Genomic DNA, 23204 nt, shown 5'->3' with positions numbered 1-23204 from the left:
TATCGTGATCGGGGATAGCCGCCAAAGCATTAGCCACCTGAAAGTTCACTGCATCCCCCTTGACATTAGCAAGAATGAGATCGCAAACTATTTCAAACGAGCCACATAGGCGCATACCCAATTCAACCGCCGCTTCCGGTCCGTGATCATCCTGAACACGTTTAATGATCATAGGCAGTACAGCCATAGATGGAGTGCCATAACACCTCGCATAGACAGCAGCAAAAGTTTTTCCCCAGGTCTCACAGTCAACGAGTTCGGGTGCTAAATCTTTTGGTAAACTAATCGTCAAGATTCTATGTTTATCTCCAGGAGTTGTATTAGGAAATACTGCTTCCAGCTGGTCAAGTTTCTCGCCAAGCCAGAAAGGAAAATCATCCTTATCCTCGGGGCGCTTACCAAATACAGCATTGACCATAACTGGACTGACCTTCAAACCGCCCTGTCCCACTGGAAGAGCCGGACCTCCCGGGGGCCCTCCCGGGAGATGACGACCTATGTATTGCACTAACGCATGAATCACGGCAATCGAAACTACATGTAGTCTACGAACCTCCGCTAGGGTACAATTGCCGTGTTGAGGATGAGGGGTAAATCCAGCCAAAACAGGCCAGTTTGCGCCTGGAATGGACAAAGGACCTAACCTCGGAGCGGTTAAGGAATGGGGTAGGGCGCCACCAAACCAAACGCGATGCTGCCAATGATCAATAGGTATTTCCAGTGCCCTGTACGGAGTATATTCATTCGGCACAGGAGAGGCAGTGTAGTTGTGGAACACACCAGAATTAGCGTCCACTGCCGGAAACGTCACCCACGAATAAAACAGTTCGTAAGGGTAAGCCGCATCCGCATTCACCACCAAAATCACAGCCAAGCCTTCTAACGGGACTTGGTAAGTCTGCATATGATTGCGAACCGCAATGCGACTATGCTGCGGAATGTCCACAGGCTGGGCCATGACTACACAGGAACTTTAGAAAAACAAAGCAAACTTTGTAGCACAACTGGGTAGTAATTCAAGGAAACCGTTTTAGAAAGATTCAAGCTTGAAAAGACCTATTTCAAAAATAGGTAGGTTTGTTCCGACACCACCGTTTTCCGGAAACTACAGTGAAGGGGTTAAGGTCTGAATGATATATTACTCGAGTGTCATGATATAAGACCACCAACGTATGGGCGCCATGTAGCAGGGTTTCCGTTCTCCCACAGAACTGTGCATAGAGATTTGGAACCTCGGCAAATTAGGGTGGGCCAAAACTCACCTCAGTACCCAAAATCCCCTTACCAGGCTAGCTACAGTGTCTCATTGGTCATAACAAACTCCCAATGATTAGACAAACCAGAACATGAACTTACGATACCTCAGGTCACGTGGAACACATGAGCACTCTTTCGTTATACAATCATTTCAAACCAGAACGTGGAGTAAATGAGGACACGTGCATATTTGAAATATTTATTTACTAATGCCGTTTTCTCAAACGCAGTATCGTAGATAATACAAGGAAACTTATTATCAGAAGTAAAGTTATCAGCATAGTCACTAGTCCATAGAAAGCAAAAGGTGACAGCATGCTAAGATGCTGTAATGAATAAGCGTTAACAACACCTAATTCTCACCCTCCCTAACTAGCATATTATATTAATATCTAAGAAGGTCTCTTTGGGTTTTAGCAGGGCGGGCCCATACCTCAAGATCCTAGTGTGAAGAGATCACATCAGCTTCCACCGCTCTCTGCATGCGAACCGCATCAAGTGTGTATGTGTGCTCTAAGCAAAGCAATATAAAACGCGCCTAAAGCCAGAATTTGGCAGAAGCTGCACTTATGTTATGTCTATGAAGGTGCGGAGATCAGACCTCACAACAATTCTGTGTCGAGTTATCCTTGAAGCTTCAGCACTCTCTGTACAGACATAGTTTATTAAGCAAAGCTGATATCAGAGCAATAACATATTATTCTCCTGTAAATCACAACGCTCTTCTAGGTTGAAAGCTAAATCAACAATTATGTGCCGTGTGCAGAAGCAGCAAAAGGAAAAATGGCGTTTAAACATTTAATAAGCTCATGCTAACTTAACACAATATATAGATAAGCAGTAACTATATGACAGTACAACATGGTATATTTTGCATCTCTTCATGCCATTAATATTTGCCTTTCAGAGCGAGATTGTATGAAGAAAACTGATTGAATGTGTTAATATGAAGCCACAGCACGTGGCCTGAACACAAGGTTTGAAGTGTCCAGCTTAACAGAACAATTGATCGAAGTTGTGACTGTCCGTGTTGAAAAATGGACATGTCTTGTATTATGTCAATTGCAGACGATACCATGTTGCCCAATGAATATATCCTAAAGGATAATGTGGTCATGCCATTGTCAACCAAAGCCAAAGCCTTTTCTAGATGAATCCTATTAATCTCATTCAGTCTCTCAGCAGTTTCCTGTTGAGAGACCTTCCACAGCTCATTATAAATGGCATATACGCAGCGCTTTTGACGTGTATTCCTGGGACCCTAATAAGAAATCCCTAAGATCCATGTCATCAGACAGAAGGGACAGGTGTTGCTTCACCTGAAATAGGATTGAGGGTTTTAGCCAATCAAGGCACGATTTCCCAACACTCTGATGTCCCCACCCTTCAGTGTTCCGATTGTATATTATGTTGATCAGGCCTATTGATTTAAACCCTTTGGAAACCCAGGAATCTCGACTGACACCTATTGGCGCCTAAAGGCCAAACCAACTATCCCTTCCAATTGGAATATGATGAATTGTAAGAACCGTTTTGTATTATGGCATCTAGTGTATCCTCACTAATTTTGTGTGAAATGTTGCCAATTCTCAAAACAAGCAAATGTGGGAATACGTAAGGTGTTCAAATACTTCATCTTGGCTATTCCAAGACAGGAAGTTTGTTGCACGGTTTTGTTGAGGAAAATCATTTGATGGTATTATACATGCTCTAAACATAGCCCCAGTTCCCTGAACCCGCCATCTTTTGTCCCCCAAACAGATGTGTCTTTTGTGTCCTTCCAAAAGTCAAAACCCTGTACGGAAAGCTGAGAAAGGAAAGAAGCTGAGTAAATCAGCGTGGTGTTTTGTTAGCATATTTTTCTTAGCAGATGTAGAAGAAGAAAATTCTTTATTTGTTCTTTTACAACCGTAAAGCATGATACTAAAAATTATTAAAATACAAGTTAAAACAGTTTCACAAAAAAAGTGCATCATTATATCTGGGTATATACAGGATTTTCCAACTCTTTAGTAACCATATTTGCAGGTTTAATGTCCGCTTTTCCTAAAAGTGAATCAATCAAAGTTAAAAACTTTGCCCCTCGACAAATTAAGATGTTTGATGTCTCCCCCCCCCCCTACTGCCGCCCACCCCCCGCCCAGCGGGTTATAGTCTGCCTACAGGTGTAGGTGTAAGCCTGTAGAAGTACGAGGCTGGTCTAATGTGTCAAAATCTGAAAAATAGGCAAACTTCTGTGCAAATGTTTTTGAACTACTTTTTGGTGGTCTTGTGCAGTGTTCCCATTGGGTGTAATTATAAACAGCATGTGGGACACTTGCTTTATGCAGAAAATTGAGACCATAATGTTGATAGCAGAACATAGCACCATCATTAGATGTACCATCATACAATTCATCAGAAGAAAACACAGGAGACTGTTCTAGATCTTCTATCATGTTATATACTGAATCAGTGTCCCAGTCATCAGAGATAGTACTAGAGGTGATGAAATAATTTAAAGAAATCTTAAACAAATATGGGATTTGTTAACATTCAGTAAGACCATATACATCATACAATACCCTGCCCCACACTATTCCTTCAGAAACTGAAACTGCTATAATGATCACCAGGGACAGGTCCCTTCGTTTACGGTGTGATGATGCATGTGGTTTCAATACCAAGTTTACAAGGTGTACTGCAGAGTGCTCTGGGAGAAAAAGTACTTTAGGAAGCAGGAAAAAGACAGTCACCAATTCAGAGGACCAGGAAAAGTAACCCAATTGCAATCTAAAGGTACAACCAAGGAGAAACAAAGTATGTCTTTTTCAGCCAAAGATAGAGGGCATGCACTTGTAGCTTGAAAGGGAGAGGCAGCTGCAATGGTGGCTCAGGTTCAGTTAAATCAGATGAGAATTCATTGCAGTCCACAAAGTAGCCAGAAGCCATCTGGTCTATTTTTGGTAGGTTTTGTAGAACCAGGAGATGACTCAATCTTTGGTATATTTGGGTAGATTTTGTTTGCTTCGACTTGTCGAATTGAAATCTGTGTCTCTGTACTAGTCGATTGTACATTTGCTGTTGTTTCAACAAGGAGACGTAATACGTAATACTTCATTGTATACAGGAGAGGGGAATCTTCTTTAGTTATTAAAGCTTCCATCTGAATTTCCTGTAGCGGGAGAAGAGCAGTGGCTACCCAGGATGCCACATGGCCTACTGTTGAGTATCGGCCACATAGTGTGGTTTGATCAGATCAATGGAGAGAAACCTTTTGTCTTGTCTACAGGCAAGGGAAGGAAGAAGTACAGTTCTGGTACCTTTGACAGCCAGGACAGGTGCAGGTGCTCTGTTGGATGGCCCAAATTCTTTATTGTCCGGATCTTCAGGAGCCAGCCAGGTTTTCCCGGTACAACTTCATTTCACCAGTGGCGGTGCGTTTTACTTGGACATAGCTTTGTCCGTCCCGGAATTGATTAGGTTTCTGTAAAACAGCCAAACGTTGATTGATGTCAAATGGTGTGTTGGCCGCCACTGTGCCGACATTGTTGAGATCTGGGACCCACATTCTCACCCCAAACAGGACTTCATATGGAGTACGAACACACTGGGATGTTCTTAGCATGTTAATTGGTCTGTGGACCCCAACTGCAAGCTGGGCCTAGTACCCTTGCTGTTAAAGACTGCTTAAGTCACGTTTTTTCCTCTCGACTATCGAATTTCCCTCAGGATGATAGGGGGAGGAGTATCACAAGATCACACCCAAACTTCCCATGGCTTTTTTGTAAGCCCGAGAGCTAAGAGCCGGACCCTGGTCGGAATGTAGTGTGCCAATTGCATATGTCCTTATAAAGATTCACAAGTCTTTGATAATAGTTCAGGCATCAGCCTGCCACTGTGGCTAGGCCCACAGGAACCTAGAGCATGAATCTACCACCACCAAGGTGTACTTGTAAGCCCCATCAAATTGAAAGGGGCTGCCTGGCGTGATCCGAATAGACACAGGCCAAAGGCTTTTTAGAAAAAAAGAGTTGTCTGTAGTGGACGTGCTACAGGGGCGCCCTTCACCTTCTGGCAGATGTCACATTGGAGAACAAAGTCCTTGGTCTGTTTAGTAAGACTTGGCCACCAATAGCGCTGCTTCAGTAATGAAACTGTAGCAGTAATCTCTGCATGTGCTGAACCCAGACCCTCATGTGCAGCTAGTATTAACCCCAATCTACAATCAGAGTTTGGTATAACTCTATCCCCACCTCCTGGAATTTGAGTATACAGTATATTTTGTGTATCTAACTTGTAGGAGTATTTGAGTGGAAAGCCTTTCAGCAGGTGTGTCGTTGCGTGTAGCATTGACAGCCACCATAATGGCTTTCTCTATTATCGTACTTGAACAAGTGGTTGCAGCATCGACAGCAGTATGAACTGTTGCCTTAGTGGCTTCATCAGGCATGGAATTCCCTGCAACGTGAACGCCAACACGTTGATGTCTCAATGTGTGTATTACATGAGCCCGTGGCAAGCACCTGTTCCAAAAGCATCTTGTGCTTTATTGTGTAAACCTTGGCATCTTGAAATCCATTCTGACCCCAGTAATGAAGGTATTAATTATATGACTGGACACAGTATTACGAATCGCACACTATGTGTGGGAAATTCAAGATCAAAGTACTGCAGTGCCAGTATCAGGGCTTTGAGTTCTGCTAGCTGTGCTGTTCAGTCCCCTATGGACTATGTGAGAAGTTAGCCTGGCATATGATGTCCACTATTGTAGTGGGCACCTTGCACCAATCTAATAGACCCTTATTGATGGTGGTTGTAAGGTCACCCTTATAGACAAGCTATCCTAGTGGTAGCATGGACCAGCAGTCTTAGGCTAAGACTTCAGAGAGCATGTGAAGCAAGCTGTTTTATCAATTATAATCCCTTGAATACCAAATGAAAGGACACCACACAAGGTATATATCAAATATATATGTATTTATTCTAAACACAACCCCTCTGCACTCTTTATGAGGTCAGAGGTAAAAGTACATCACAAGTTACTCAATTAGCATACGATAAGTTTGCACAAATACAGTTATGCCCTAGGGGCCTCACAAACCATATACTAAAGAAGTGGTATATGAACCACGTGAGAGTTAGACAGCAGGCTTAGGGCCTGTAGAATCGCTGGGGCTACACTAAACAACCAAAGGTTAGGAAGTAGGAGGCCCACGGGAGACGCGCCCAGTGTCTAAACACAGTCACGAGTTACCATTGACTTATAATGGGAAACAAAGAAGTTACAAAGTTACTGTTTTAGGACACTTCTGGATGGAGTACGATAAAACCCCTTTAGACTAGGACACTTTGAGAGTCAAGACCCACGGGAGCACCGGAGTACTCGTGTTACCTCACCCAGGGAAGCCGGGTGCATAGGTGCCTTTTGGTGTCGGGTTTCGTCGTCGTTTTCTATGGAGATCTGCAAAGAAGTGCTGCAGGCGACCAGAGGAAAAGTGTCCAGATGGATCCAAGGGTGGATTGGTGATGTGAAGAACCTGAAAGCAAAGGGGACAAAGCCTGGGTCACTAGCCAGTGACCAGGAAGGAACCAGGCGATGTCGCATGCTTGAAGGTGAAAAAGGTGAGCTTGTCTCTTCAGCCACGAGGTCCAGAAGGCATCGACGATGAACAGGCGCTGGATTCGAACTGTCCCACGAAGGATCTACTTGACTGCGGTGTCGGTATCCGTATTGGACCCAACCACCCTCGGCAAACGCAACCCAAGCAGGATGTCGAGATTGGCTCTGTTGCAGGCCAGCAAGGTCTGTGGTGCTTCTCCTTTGAAGGGAAGCTGGAGCAACCAGGAAAGCAGATTAGTTTGATAGAAAAGTCTTCAGGGGGCTCACTAGCCAACGGGCAAGGAACCGGGAAGGCGCGTCGAGCTGAAATGCAAGAGCGGGCCCCATGCGGCACTCGTGGAGGGCTGAGCTTCGGTGCACATGGCGCTCTGGTCTGGAGCTTCTCATACCCCAATGCACAACTGCGAGGGTACCTCGTTAGTCGAGCTGTTAGCAAAATGCAGGATGTCCAGGGTGTCCGGTCCCACGTCTCTCGTGTCCGCCACGGGTCTCAGCTTTGCTGTGGATGTGGGTCGGAGTCTGAGAGTCCAGTTCCTGTGTCGCTGAGTCTTCGAGTTCCGCCGGGAGCGTCGACAAAGCAGACTGGCAACTTACTGGTGGTGCCTGTTTGCACAGAGTAGTCACTCCTTGACCACAAGGGAGACGTCTTCCAACTTCTAGTCAGAATAGAATGTCGAAGGTCCAAGAGTTCTGTATCAAAGTTTCTTTCCAGGATAATCTAAAGTCCTGGGGATACAGCTCCTACACTTATACTAAGCTAAGGGGCTGGGTTACCTGCCTAGGTCCCTCCTATGGGTGGACCTGAGAAGGGGGTGGTTACACCCCTTTCCCTTTGTCCAGTTTTGCGCCAGAGCGGGGCTGGAGTGCCCCAGCAACTGGTTTGAACCGGGCTATGCATGGAGCACCTTGTGTGCCCCAGGCAGTGTCTCAAAAAGCATCTGCTGATGCAGCCCTCCCTGTCCCAATACACATCTGCCTGTCTGGGAGGTGCTGGCACCTCCCTGGACAGGAAACCTATTGCCCAGGCCTCCCCTGCCGGAGTTTCGTCCAACAGCAGGAGGTCAGACATGTCTGTGGCAGCAGCATCCATTTTGTGATGCTGGGGCTCTGTTTAACTTTAACCGGGTAAAGCTGTAACATACATGTCTTTTCCCTCTAGAAGGGTGCAATGCTACCCCCGCCGCCAGAATTGGCGGGGGGGGGGGGGGTAGTATTCCAAAGTGTTTGACACCTTATACGACATGTTTTGATAAAGCCAAACCAATGTTGGCATTAACCGCGAGGATTATAATGCACTTAAGAGTATATGGTATTGCTATATCATAGAACAGCTATAAGGAGATGGTTCCGAAAGCTGCAGAGGGGCTCAGCTCATGCTAGCGCACCCTCTCACATAAAACCAAGCACTCTGCCTCCAGGATTGTAGAGGCCTACCATAGGAGTGACTTATAGGTGCATATGTGTCTATAGGTAGATATAGATATACTATATCTAAGTAAGGGGTGATTACACCACCTTACCCAAGCTGAGTGATCAGCCTGTGGTGTCAGTTTGGAGCGCCAGCCAGGGGTGGCCTAATACATGCTGCAGCCCCTGGTAGGCCTTGGATGCACCTATGCCCTGGGTACCTATGGTACACTATACAGGGGCTCACAAAGGTGACCCAATACCCAATCTGGTATGTACCTAAAGTACATGGTATCAGTTCAAAGTTCAAAAAGTACTTTATTCGGTTAAAAAGACAATAACCATAAAAGCAACAAATTAAGATTCCATTTACAGTGAATAATAAAACAATTTTTGTGTGAGGAGAAGGAGGCACAATTTTCCCTACAGAAACAATTTAAAAATCATCCATACATATCGATTTTCGTAGTTTAAAAACGTTAAAAAAATTCTGATAATGATGCAACAATAAAAACAGTGTCCATTCTTTGTAATTCAAGAAACGCTGGGCGACATCTATTTAAATTCATCTCTTTGAGGATAGGGACAATGAATTTCCTACGAGGTGAAGTATAAAATTTACAAAAAAAATAAAACATGAATATCGGATTGCATGGACAGTTCATCACATGGGCACATACACAATTCATGCGACCAAGAGTTCATTTCAATAACCTAAAAACAATGTTAAATCTAAAACGTGTTAAAAGGAATCTATCATAATTAGACATAGGAAGGCTTAAGTATGGCTGTAATTTATCTCCGGTTAAAATCAGCTGATGTGAGCAAACCGTCTTTTTCTTTGTTTCCTCTGAGAATCTTTTTTCCCTCAGGTGTTCCATACACAGTTTTTTCAATAATTTTCTGGATATGTGTACCATTGTAGGTGGGTCCTCATAATATTGTGGGCAGTCAATTTCTGTAAAAAAAGGTTTAACATAATTTAACATTAACATTTTCAAGTTTTAACACATCCTGGAGTATGGCACGATTTACTACACACTCATTTATAGTCCATACCCTATGCCAAAGGAGAATGGGCTGGGTTCTAATTATATCAGAGATATACGGCTGCCCCAGCTCCGCATGACAAATAAGGGTCGCAATACTTTCGGGTATGGACAGAATATACCGCATAAACTTGTTTTCAACTAGTTGAATTGATTTTATGTTGGCATACCCCCAGAGTCCTGATCCATACAGAGCCACCGATAAACACGTTGCATTATAAATAGTTAAAATTTCCCTTATCGGTTTCTTTCCCAGTTTTTTTATGAAACTGTTTAAGGCCATTATTGTCTTCGAGAACAAGAGAGTTCTTGCCTTTACCGCACTAGCCCAGGAACCAGTCTCATGAAACAGGATGCCTAGATAAGGAAAGGTGGACGTGTTTTCTAAGGGAGCGTTATTTATGAACATCGTTTTCATTTGCTTCTTTGTTCGTGTACCACAGTTCATGGAAAAAGTTTTGCTACAGTTGATTTTTAAATCCAAACTGAGCATGAACTTATTGAAGGAAGTTATCAGGTTTTGCAGGGCCATGGGGGTTCGAGCCATTAAAACAGCGTTGTCTGCATACAAGAGTGCAGGGATAGATCTTTTACCAACCATGGGCATGTCCCTGCACTCTTGGAGGAGACGAGGCTCCAGGCCATTTATATAAATCAGGAATAAAAAAGGTGCCAGGACGCGCCCCTGGCGTACTCCACGCCCTATCCCAAATTATCTACTACATTCCCCCCCTTTTCCATAGCGAACAGTGGCAGTGGCCCCTGAATACAGTTCCCTCAGGAAGCGAATGATCGGTTCTTCCACGCCCAGCCTTAGCAGCAGTTCCCATAATTTATTGTGAGACACACAATCAAAAGCCGATGTGAGGTCGACAAACGTAAAATATAACCGCTCCCTTTTTATCATTATGTATTTCTGCTGAACAATGAATACATTTAGGCCCTGCTCGATGGTTCCTATACCCTTTTGGAATCCGAATTGTAGATCACTTATTACCCCATTATCCTCTGCCCAGTCTTGTAATTTTGCTAAAATGACTCTACCAAGAATCTTTATAGATGAGTCGAGTAGGGATATTGGCCTATAGCATGCACAGTTTTGCCTATCTCCCTTCTTGTAGATAGGAACAATGATTGATGTAAATCATGATGGACTCAGACCCCTCAGTAATGCTGCGTTAAAAAGTTGTACCAGCATGGGGCCCCAGATATCACTGTTTGCTTTATACAGATCCGCTGAGATCCCATCTGGGCCTGCCACCTTTCCGCCCTTTGGAGCTTTCAGACTCATTAAAACTTCTGGCAGGGTTACCACCATTTCTTGTGCATCGTCCCCTTTCTCGTGCATTATGTTGGGTCCTATTTCGGGAGTTTCTTCTTGGGACATATAAAGAGTAGAAAAATGTGCAACCCAGTCATTTCATTAATCGCAATTTCCATGCGGGCTTTGGTATTATCATAAAGGAAGGGGGCATTTACCGCCCTCCAAAAAGCAGATGTATCTTTAGATTGTGAAGCTGCACATAGTTCTTCCAAAGCCACTCTCTTTATGGCATTTTTCCTGTTAATCAATGCCAGATTGTAACATTTCCTTAGGTCTCTTATTAGAGAGGGGTCCCGGGGCACCCGGTGGATGGCATGTTTAAGCTCAGTGAGGGCCTTGGTGCATGCCTTATCAAACCATCTTCTGCTATTCTTTGGCCCATTCCTTGACTCCACCCTCCGACTCTCTTTAATGGTAGTTGCTATGATATTAAAATGTTCTATTATGTGTTCACTCTTGGAGTCTTCATCCAGGCAAATTCTGAAGCTATCTGTACAGGTATTCACCAGTTTAGCTAGGAATTCCTCCGGAACCACCTTACTCCACTTGAGTGTGTACCCATTTTGCCTCCCCATCCCATCATTACGTCCGGGGCTGCCTGCGCAAGGGGCTGGTCATTTTGACATACAAGGAATGGGATATCGGTCTCCAGTATTTGTGGAAGATGATCACTCATTGGCGAGTCCAGAATCTTAAAGCTACTAATCCTATGACCATAACTATTTGAGCAGATGCTAAAATCAATAGTAGTCTATGCACCCCTGCTAATAAAGGTCGGGGCAAATGGTGTTGGTCGATGGGCCAATTCATTTGCGTATCCCAAATCATAATTAAATAGTATCTCATTTAGCAGATCCCCGGTTAAAGTAAGATCAAAGTGTGTAAGGTTAATGTCCTGCTCTAACATTAAGGCACAAATGCCTATTTGGCCCTTTTTACAAAGTGGACAGTTAAAATCCCCCCCCCCCACAGAATCATTACTTCCTTCTCCTTACTATCTATTTCACATTGTAAATCGTTACTTAGCATTTTCAAAGTATCCTGGATCGCGCTGCTTGGGATATTATTATAAAAATTTATGATAATGACACTCGCTCCCCTCCTAGTATCTATCACCATTTTATGATAAAAACTACATTTAGAGTAGAATCGTACCCTCTCATATACTAGACGATTTGAGAGGTACTTGGTTAGGCCGCCCTTAGCTCTCCCGTATGCTCCCCCCACTGCCGGCGTAGAGTAAGTTTTATAGCCATTTAGATGTATAGGATCAATGGTCCAAGTTTCTTGCAAGGCCAAGATATCCAGACTACTTGTAACAGTTTCCCAGGAGGGATTAGTGATTTTCTGTTTTAAGCCTGCCACGTTCCAAAACATCAGGCTGCAGATTTCTTTATTCTCAGCCACTGCTGCCTCATCCGTTTTGTGATGCTGGGGCTCTGTTTAACTTTAACCGGGTAAAGCCGTAACATACATGTCTTTTCCCTCTAGAAGGGTGGAATGCTACCCCCGCTGCCAGAATTGGCGGGGGGGAGGGGTAGTATTCCTAAGTGTTTGACACCTTACACGACATGTTTTGATAAAGCCAAACCAAAGTTAGCATTAACCGCGAGGATTATAATGCACTTAAGAGTATATGGTATTGCTATATCATAGAACAGCTATAAGGAGATGGTTCCGAAAGCTGCAGAGGGGCTCAGCTCATGCTAGCGCACCCTCTCACATAAAACCAAGCACTCTGCCTCCAGGGTTGTAGAGGCCTACCATAGGAGTGACTTATCGGTGCATATGTGTCTATAGGTATAGGTAGATATAGATATACTATATCTAAGTAAGGGGTGATTACACCACCTTACCCAAGCTGAGTGATCAGCCTGTGGTGTCAGTTTGGAGCGCCAGCCAGGGGTGGCATAATACATGCTGCAGCCCCTGGTAGGCCTTGGATGCACCTATGCCCTGGGTACCTATAGTACACTATACAGGGGCTCACAAAGGTGACCCAATACCCAATCTGGTATGTACCTAAAGTACATGGTATCAATTTAGAGAGAGAACAGCTGGGCTGTGGGTCTGAATAGCAGACCCACAGCCACACTAAAGTTGAAAAAACAGAAAATCACAGCAAAAAGTGGGGGTGACCATAGGAAGCAGACCCTACTCTCCTACAGACTGCATGTGTGTGTTTTCAGGAAGGAACTCGCCATCATGCTTGTGCCCCTTTACAATCACGCATGCTACGGAATATTGGTACCAAGTCCCTACAGCAGGCTGGACAGACCCATCAATGTAGTTGATGTAATCATATCGATCTAGAGTCATTATTTTATTTGGCAGAGGATATTCCTGTTCACACTGCAAAAATGCTTGTGTTTGTAGTGTAGAATCAAATCTGTACTCTACATCTGTTGCAGTGAGAGAGTTAGCCCATTAAATCCATTGTGGATGTAAAGCTTTGGCATTTGGAACGCTTGCTTTGGTGACAGCCCCTAAGGTCGGCACCAGGGTTATGATAATTATGCGTTTACCATTAGCTAGTGCTCTCTCTCTCTCACTACAGCAGTCGTACCACTGTGAGAATGTTCTCAGTGGGTGCAAAGTCCATTTCAGCATTTGTATACAATTGTGATTTGTATGCAATAGCTACTGTATCACCTTTGTTGAACTTGATGTATGTATACCCGGTTGGTCCAGCAGGTTGTGTAAATGTTTGGAAGCTATTGTGTCAGCTTGTACAGAATGTAAATTTTTTATATGTTCCTTTGTCCAATGTGTGATTGAAAAATTAGGTCTGATCAAATCGTAGAATGTTTTTACCAGTTCTGCGTCATACAAAATGTTTGTTCTGACAAACATTATAAATCCTACAATGGATTGTAATCTTTTTAGTCGTTGGAGATTGGAGTAACGCACATTTTTCTAAAATGTGTTTTGCCAGGCTTTTGCCTTCACTTGACAGCTTGTATCCCAAAAATAGGACATTGAGATTTTTGATTTCTTGAAATTGAATGTGTAGCCCAAGTGAGCAATCCCCAGGATTATGCGGTCTACTCTGTCCAAGTGATCCATTAATTCATCATCCGTCAGATAGATATCAACCACATAGGACAATGCCCCCTCATCAAAATTTAAAGTAACTGTCACTCTGGCTTAAAACAACCCAGGGATATTCCTTATACCATTGAGGCAAATGACAAACTTGCCTCTATGAACCTTGCTCTGAAAATGCTGTCAAATATCTGCTTTCAGGCGCTATATTTTGGTAGAAAAATCCATTTGAGATATCTAAAGTCATTTTGTATTTTTTCCGCACAATGTTATTCATTAGTGCAGCATTATGTGCATTTTGTACTGCAAATGTAAGAGTATATGTGTTTAAATGTCTGTAGTCTAATACTAGAGAGTATGAATTCGTTATGGGAAACAAGGGATTATTCATTGAGGTGCAATTTTCCATTACACTTTGGTATTCAAGTTGTTCTAGGATGTCCCTAACTTGTTTCTTAGCCTCATGTTTTATTGGGTATTGACTCTGGGGTTGAGGAGTGGATTTCAACAGGATCTTGTGATGAGGTGTCTCATCATCCTGCCCAACATGATTGTGGTGCAATGCAGGAGCTAGCGCTACTGCCATCTCTTTGGCATAAGAATGATTAACTGGTTCTGGAACAAGGTCGGAAAAAGAAGGTAAAATTACAGTTTTTCCGTTATGGCATTCCATTACGAACACAGGTGGCCAGTCTTTTTCAACCAGAAGACTATCCTAATCATACGTCAAGTTCTCCCAAAACAGGGCCTTGATGTTTTTGGGTATGTCCCCCTCCAATTGAAGTGTAATGGGGAACACTTACCCTAGTATCAGGTGTTTCCACCGTGATATGTTCACTCTGTGTTATTGCCGCCAGATACTCCATCAGGTTCCGGCGAGCTATTGTGACTTCTGCCGTGCTGTCCAGCATCTTCACTGCCCATTCCCCGTTCATAAGCACAGCCCTCAGTAGACTGGATATGCCTTATTTTAATCCCAGCTTCCTTCTTTTTGAATTGAGGTTTGTTAATTTTTTTCTCCTTTATTAATAATGTAGTCAGACAAGCATTATTATTCCTTCTTCGGCTTTACGTGCTCTTCCGATCTGCGCTCTGACCGTCCACCTCTCTCCGAACGTGTATCTGATGACCCTGAAAGGAACCAGAGGAAAGTGTATCAGTTTCCTGATACCTGTCAAGCTTCCTAAAATTATCACGGTTTCTAAGATTGTATTTTATCAGCAGCTTCCTGCTGAGGAGACCCACCTTGTGATCTTGTTTTGTCCTAATTTGTTTGTTTATCATCCCACTTCTTCTTCGTTGAAGAATCAGGTTCTTGCTTAGAGTTATATTTTTCAGACTTACTCTTTAGTTGTGATTTCCCAGGTCTGGCTCCCAAATTATCTCTACCTAAGGTAACATAGGTTTCTTCAATGGTGTGCAGGAGGGAAATCCCACAAGCATTGCCATATAGCTAAAGCAGCTGCCGCCCCTTTTGTGTTACTTAACATAATGGTGGATACTGCTGCAAAATTGCCCGTCAGTTTCATCCCTAAGTCCAGGGCAGGTGCTGCCCGTACTCATTTATAAGCTGCTTCAATACATCAGGTAAAACAGCCAGTAAATGGGTAGCATGAGTTCTGGTATAAATGGCAGTGAAGACTGTGCCCCTAGTGTCAGTCTTCCACTGAGGGAGCCATCCCCATCGGCAAGCAAATAGTTAGTATTCTGTGTTTTTCCTGCTGGCCCGTATGGGGAAATACTGCTTCAAACTGGCTTGTTCTCTATTCTATCCAGAATGGAATTTGCTCCCGACTGGAGGGAAACTTTCCCATAATGGCATTCAGATTTTGTGAGCTGATACCCATGGTTGCCAATTGTGGTTGAGCAGCCTGAGCAGCCCTTGCAGGATTAACTGAGTTTGCATTAAGAACTGTGAGAGATTTCTATATATTTTACTAAATCTCTGTATAGTATACACATTTCTGCTGCAGTTAAATTGTCCGTATCAGGATGCGGTGTGTATGCAGCTTACACCGGCCATGTGGCTCCTTCTTTGCCGAGTGGATCGAGTCTCCCGTTTTATGCAGTATGTGGGAGGGCGCCTTTAAACCCCTTAATACTCTTAGTAAGAGAGGAATTTCTACTTCTTCATATGGAGTTTAATCCTTTTGTATTTATTTCTCAAAGCAGGTATGAAACATTTGTGTATGAGCACTTGCAGCTGAGAATTTAACCCAGGAATAGAATGCCTCTGTCTTGAATGCTTCGTGTACCTCAATCACGCAGGTAACGTCTCCACCTGTAGCTGGGAAACCAAAGTTTAATAATTTAAGAGTGCTGCATGTCTTCATTTCTCTACTATGTTTAATTACCCTTCTAATTCCATATCAGCCATTGTTTTAAAATGTTTGGAAGAAAAAGGAAATTAGTAAGTTAATTATTTAGATGGGGTTAACACAATGTGGGAAATGTTATCCTACAAGCTTGAATACCCTACAGGCAATACATAGGGTTTTACCTACTCAGTTGAGGTTGATTTCCCTACCACCGTGGATGTCTCTGGTTGGAGGTGAGTAGGAGTCTCTGAGCAGGCTCGATTGAACTACTCCGGTTTATCCGTAAAATAAGAAGCCAACCAACGTTGGTGGTTCTGTGTCGTGTAATTCCCACTAATCCGTTGGACCTGCGCGTTTGTGGACAACAAACTTTAGATGAGGTGCCTAAACTTATTCCAAGCACCCCCACATTATATGTTAGCCTAGAGACCAGCTAGCTCACAGTGCCACCATAAACCCCCTCTAACCTGAACAGGGAGAGAGAATAGTTTCTGGCAACCACTGAACATGACAATCCTGACCCCTCAGGGATCATGGTAACTGATCTAGAACCTTTTCGTTCAGTCACTCATGCACTCTTGTTCTCAAAGAAGTTTACAGAGAATACACACTGGAACGTTTTTAATATATTTATTGAACCAACATTATTCTTGTATAGAATATAGGTGCCGCGATAATCAGTCGACAGAAGCAGATGAAATTGATTTCACGCACCAAAAGAGTAAATAACTGAAATAGTTCCACCATGGTGCTAAAACATTCTACATATGCAGGCATATAATAGAAGTCAGTAATCCGGCGTACTCTTATTATGCAATCCCTACGTATGTGTAGAGTGTATGTAGGTGTCTAACCAAGAATCCCCCCACGGATGGTCCTACCCCATTACCTGCCGGGAAAGAATGTAGAACCCCGTCTTAGTCCCAAATTGGACACCCCTCAGAAAGATGTTAGGCAGCTGCTTGGCAAAGCCTCAACATTCAGGACCTTTTGATGTCAGTGGAAGTGACTCCTCTGCCAACTCGAAAAAACCCTTCTTTATAATAGCCTGTTGCTCCGTAGATGAAGATAGAACGACATTTGTACATTGTGCGTAAAGACCTTGTACTCTGTGTTCAAGGCATCATGATAATGTTGCGTGAAGCTATATGTATAAGCAAAGCATTTTCAGAGAAACAAATCCAACATTGTCATGGATGTGAATGAATATGTGCAAAAGTTCACAGCAAATAATGTTGTTGTGCAGATACAGGACTATGTAAGAAAATGTGCAGCATATCTACATGGGCCTAACTCCGCCACATAACACCGCTGTGTGGAAAACAATATAACCTGGATTTGATGCCCATGCACATTGCCAGCTAGTAGAGGAGTCATTGCACCCAGTGCTCAGAGAAAAACAACTTGTAAATGTCTGAGTCCAACACTACATGGCAGGAGTATGTAGAGCATGTCAATCTACAGCAGCACTGTTACAAACAGATGCTTACAGGTTAAATAATATTTTCTTTATTAGAGCTTGTTCTGAACCTTTACACTAAAACTTTTACCATCTTGGTAGCTCAATATAGTTTTGTGAGGACTACCAATAAGTTCCTTTGAACACATTTTTAGAATGCCCATATAACATATGTTGTGTATAACTGTTTCTACTGGCAATCGAGTCTGTTAGAAAAGTTAGTGAATTACGAGGTCCCAAAATTATTTTATGTAGACCAGAGGCTTTCATTGTCAACTTTCTTTCTGCAGTCCACTACTGCAGCTGAAACTGCATTCCATAATTTTAATTTTAACCATTTCTTGCAGTTCTGCCCACAGCAAAAAAGGATTTCCATCAAACAGATAACTTATTTGTGGCCTATGGCCACTTGAATAAAGGCAATTTATTTACTAAACAAACTTGAGCTATGTAGATTTTCTCTTCCATTAACCCCTTCGACGCTCATGACGAGCTGGGCTCGTCATGAGGTAGCCTCCCAGCACGCTCATGACGAGCCCAGCTCGTCATGAATAATGGGTTTTTAAAAAACTCAGCGCAGCAAGGGAAAATGTGCCGCAAGGATGCGGTTAACTTGACCCAAGGAATGAGGGGCAGATCTCTTTCAGCCACTATTAGAGCCAATTCCAGGAGAAGTATTGCTCGTGCAACTGCTCTGTTTTCAGCAATATCTTTGAACGAAATCTTCAAAGCAGCAACGTGGAGGACAACTCACTCTTTAGCTAAGCATTACTGACTGCACAGGCTCTCCAAAACCATAGGGCAATCTGCAGTAGGGCTAGAAGTACTCTGGAAACTATTGTGAAAAGATGAGCCTCATTCTCTTTCCTACTGGTACTTTATTATTACTCTTATTATTGCTTAGTTAATCTTAATTCAAGCATGTCAATCTATGGAAGGTCCAATGCTGTAGAAGAAAAAAGTTACTCGCCTCGAACTACAGTTCTCCAGCATTTGTATCTTTAATAGATTTGCAGGCAGCCCGCTGTCTATCCCTTTTGATGAGGTTCAAGGATATATACACTGCTAGAATCTCAAATATCTACCAGATGGCTCTAGGAGTGGCAGAGCTCTGCGTCATATACCTCATTGGCCAGAGTTCATGTCACCCAATGCTGTTGGCTAGTGGTATGTAGTCCATGACTTTTCTCAATGTTATTGAGTGTCTGCACACACTGCTATTTTAACATAGGTAACTAATTCAAGCATGTGTATCTGTGAAAGATTTCAATGATCTAGGACCGTAGTTACAGGTAAGTACATTTTTTGTTCTACATCTTCGCCACATTTCCTCCGAGTCCCTTTTCAGAAAAGCCTTAAAAACTTGGATCTTCACCACATCTGACTCTTTTTGCAAAACTCTGATCTAATGGTCCCTCTCTGACTATTGGCAGCTAACCAGGTTTTCCGAATTCCATCTCTGGTTGCAGTTTCAGCGCCATGAAGCTCCTTAGAGTGATAGCTGCGCTATACAAATGTAATATTACATTACATTATTCAGTTAAGGCTGTTCAGCACAGCACCAGTATAGTATATTTGGTATTTCCAAAAGATTTGTGTGATTAGCTCTGCTTTTTGAACTGTAAGTTGCCTCTGCCACCCGTGCAGTTAATTAATATTCTTTTTTAAATTACTCCCTCATTTCTACTGAGGAAGTATATACGGAATGTACCAGTTTGATGGACAAGGTTTTATGGAATCAAATAGTTTTCTTTCTTTTTGCCTTTCAAACAGAGAGATCTTCTTTAACACAATTGCAAGTCATCTCCTACGTGCCAAAGTGCTGGAGTTGATGTTTGACAACAGCTGCGAACCGCCACCTCCAAAAAGCTGCTTTCTCTCTAGAACAAAGATCCTGTATTTCCTTAAGCATTCCACTCTTCTCTTGGATGATAAGGTAAGGATTGGGCAGACGTTCACTAAGTTATGTTGATCAAGCACGGCTTCTTTTTGGTAGACTGCAATGCCAATTAGGGGGTAGACTTTGCATTACATTGACTGCTGACTTCTCTTTTCCTCTCTAATACTCAGGGTGGACAAGGAGAATTGCAAAGGTGGGATGAAATGCTTCACCACTTGTTTTTGCTATTCATCAGTTATGAAAGCATTCTGTTGGGTAAGTTTTCCCTGCTCTGTGTGTGAAGTAGCCACTTTGTCTTCGCTGGGAAACTCTAAACTTGTACTAGTACTTTGAGGTGATTCATTTACAGTGCTCCATTATGCAAGTTGCCCATTCAAGTATTTTAATTTCATAAACAAATTAACTGTCATGTTTAGAAAATAGGGAAAACACTGTACTATGCATTAGGAAACATGCTCTCAAGGTCGTATAAATGCCCTACCTCCTTTGTGTGATTTCAACCAGGAATTGTGGTATATGTAAAAGCCCAGAATAATGTTTTGGTTAAAAGGCAGTAGCACATAAACGTTTACAGTCCGCCTTCAAAGCCAAGGAGTTGAATGTTTCTCAGTGAGCTTTTCAATAACATTGCACTTCAGCTCATGCTTGGCTTAAATTACCTAATAAAGGGCTGTAGGAGGGCCGGGTGATATGCAGTAGATCATAGGAAAAGCGTCTTGTTATGAGTTTCAATCGAGCCCGCGCTGGTCTTCATGTTAGTTACACATTTTAACTTGACATCTTGTTCTATTGCTGACTTTTTACATACTTTGCACTTACACGAAATTGTATATCGAAATTATTCTGCATGCACCACATTTCTTATTAAGTATATTATCCTGTTGCAGGCACACTCTGCTCAAGGCTAGGAACAGTGAACGCAATGCCCTTGCAGTTGGTTGTCTGGTTGGAGACTGCTCTGAGACTCCAGACTAACCATTGCATCAGCTCTGCAACTTTGCCACAGTGCGATTAGAACATTGATTTTATTATATATACTGCCTCTGAGCAAAATGTGGCAGAGGAGCACTTCTGCTGGGATTATCCAGGAATGCTGTGCACTGTGACGGAGATGCAGCCCTGCTCACTCTAACCATCATCCTGTAAGGGACGATAGCCTGCTTTACGCCATATAGGCTTACTGATACATCATACACTGGTATGGGTAATTAGGCTGTCCCAAGAGATCTGGCAGAGAGTACTGCCACTAAGCTCTGTAATGTGTAGGTAGTAATAGACAGGAGTATAAATATAATCATAATCACACACTAATGTTATAATGGTTTTTTTTCAGTTTAAGAAATTTTTATTGAATTTATTTTTAAAATAGTCACAGTACATATGTTATGAGTTCATAGAAATCCGATAAACTACGATGAGTATATAAGAAATACATAACATATGTATGAAAAACTAAACAGTATGATGAGGAAGGTAGAGAGAATAGAGAAAGAAAGAACATAGGTAAAGAAACAGACAAGAACCAGAAAGAGAGAGGAAAGAGAAGAAAAGAAAGAGAAAAAGAAACGGGGAAAAGAATGTGGGATTAAATCGAAGGCAGTCAAGAAGGAGCATTGGAGGAAAGATAAGATGTGAAAGGAATCCATAAAAGATCAGATTTAATTTTTAGGGGAATAGAAGAAGAGGCAGCAATAGAGATCCTATGTTCATCGCATACAAAATTCCACCAAGTATGAACAGAAAGCTTAGAGTTATCTTTCCAACACGATAAAATGACTTTGAATGCAATAGAGATCAACATGTCTAACAATTTGACAGAAGAAGATGTAATATCAATATCATCAGATAAAGAACCCAGAAAAATGTTTAGTAAAGATAAAGGAGCGGAACATGAAAATATACGCATACATGTTTTCCAAACTTCCTTCCAAAATGCAAGGACAAGGGGACATGTATATAATAAATGTATAAGTGTTCCAGTCTCTTTAGAGCATGACCAACACATTGCAGAAGAAGTCTGGGAAAACTTATGAACTGTAACAGGTGTAATAACGACTCTATGATAAATAAAAAACAAAGATTGAGTAATTCGAGCAGCAACAGATGTTTTAAACAGTTTGGACCCAATACGATCCCACAACAAAACAGGGAATTCAGTATCCAGGTCACATTCCCATGCAATCTCAACAGAAGATTTGGGACGAGTACCAACATTCGAAGACAAAATTGTATAAACATGAGCAGCCTTAGGTTGATGGCAGGAGAATAAAGGATATAAAGGGGAGACCGGGACAAAGGAAGGAAAAATATCAGGAGGAGAGTAGGAGGCTAAGTGGGACAAAATGGCAGACGTAATAATGTTGTATTCATTCACAGAAGAAGAGGGTAAGTCAAATAAGGTTTGCAAATCAGGATAAGGAAGGAGAGAGCCATCAACAAAAAACTGATGAACGAATACAATATTCTTTTCCTTCCAATGTTTGAAGTAAAACGATTTACCTTTGTAACGAAGGAATTTGTTATACCACACAACAGAGGCTAGAAAACATTGCAATGGGGAAAGTTGAGAAAAAAACATATCGGATAACACAGTTTGAGAGTATTTTAAAATAGGGAATTTAGTCAAAAAAGAAGAATTAGACATAAAAACAGTATGCTGAAAAGAAAAATCCTTCAACAGAGAGCGTTCAAGGATAACCCAGGCAGGTATGGGTGTATTATTAAAAACAAATGCCAAAGAAAAAGCTTGTCGAATCAAGAAGGCTAAATGGTAAGTTTTAAAATTGGGAAAACGAACGCCACCTTCTGATTTGGGGCGCATCAACTTATGCATGGCTATACGAGAATGTTTATTATTCCATAGGAATTTGGAGCAAATAGGGGTTAAACGGGAGAAATAGGAAAGGGGGATTTTAAAGGGGAGCATAGAGACAGTATATAAAACATGTGGAGAAATCATCATTTTAATTGTATCCAAACGCCCCCACCATGAGAGAAATAAAGGAGACCAAGTTTGAAGAAGGGATTGGAGTTTCAGTAGGAGAGAATCAAAAGTGAGCTTAAGGGTTTCTTTCAGGGAAGGAGTAAACCAAATACCAAGATATTTAATTTTGGTTGGACACCATGCAAAATCAGTGTTACTAAACATGTATTGATAACATAGTGAGTTAAGTGGTAAGACTTCAGTCTTGGAGAGGTTCAGCCTATATCCCGATACAGAGGAATACAAACGGACCTCTTCCAGAAAGGGAGGAAGAGAGGATTCAGGGTTGGACATATATACCAGCACATCATCCGCATAAGCTGACAATTTAGTTTCGGTATTGGATAGTTTAAAACCAGAAATCTTGGGATTAGATCGAATTCTTTCTAAAAAAGGTTCAAGACACAGAATAAATAATAGGGGGACAAGGGGCATCCTTGTCTAGTACCTCTAGAAAGTGAGAAAAAATTTGAAAATTTATTGTTAACAAAAATGCTAGCACGTGGAGAGGAATACAGGAGTTTAACCATCGATATAAAAGAAGAACCAAAGCCAAACCACTGTAAGGTATGGAACAAGAATTGCCAGTTGATGCGGTCAAACGCCTTTTCTGCGTCTAAGGAAAGAGCTGCCAGAGGGAATCGAAGTTTTTTACTGTGGGAAATGACATTGGAGAACATACGGGCATTATCAGAGGCAAGTCTATCTTTTACAAAACCTACCTGATCGGTTTTAATTAGACAGGGGATAAGGGAATCAAGACGTAAAGCCAAAATTTTTGCGAACATTTTGCAATCATAATTAATCAGATATAGGGCGATAATTTTTACATTGGGAATGATCCTTGTCAGGTTTGGGAA

The 23204-nt window shown here is 42.2% G+C and overlaps 1 protein-coding gene across 1 annotated transcript in view; it reads left to right on the top strand.

The window, feature by feature from the left end:
- SIMC1 (SUMO interacting motifs containing 1) overlaps window positions 1-23204 on the top strand; it is a 373014-nt gene that overhangs the window by 289444 nt on the left and 60366 nt on the right. The window contains exons 8-9 of the mRNA XM_078652825.1: window positions 19235-19397; window positions 19532-19616. Coding sequence (XP_078508951.1) covers window positions 19235-19397; window positions 19532-19616 — 248 coding nt within the window. The remainder of the gene's footprint in view (window positions 1-19234; window positions 19398-19531; window positions 19617-23204) is intronic.

The sequence above is a fragment of the Lissotriton helveticus genome, chromosome 7 (genome assembly GCF_964261635.1).
Source record: "Lissotriton helveticus chromosome 7, aLisHel1.1, whole genome shotgun sequence".
Taxonomy (NCBI): Eukaryota; Metazoa; Chordata; class Amphibia; order Caudata; family Salamandridae; genus Lissotriton; species Lissotriton helveticus.
Note: the sequence above shows the minus strand (reverse complement) of the source record. Positions and strands in the feature narration are given on the sequence as shown.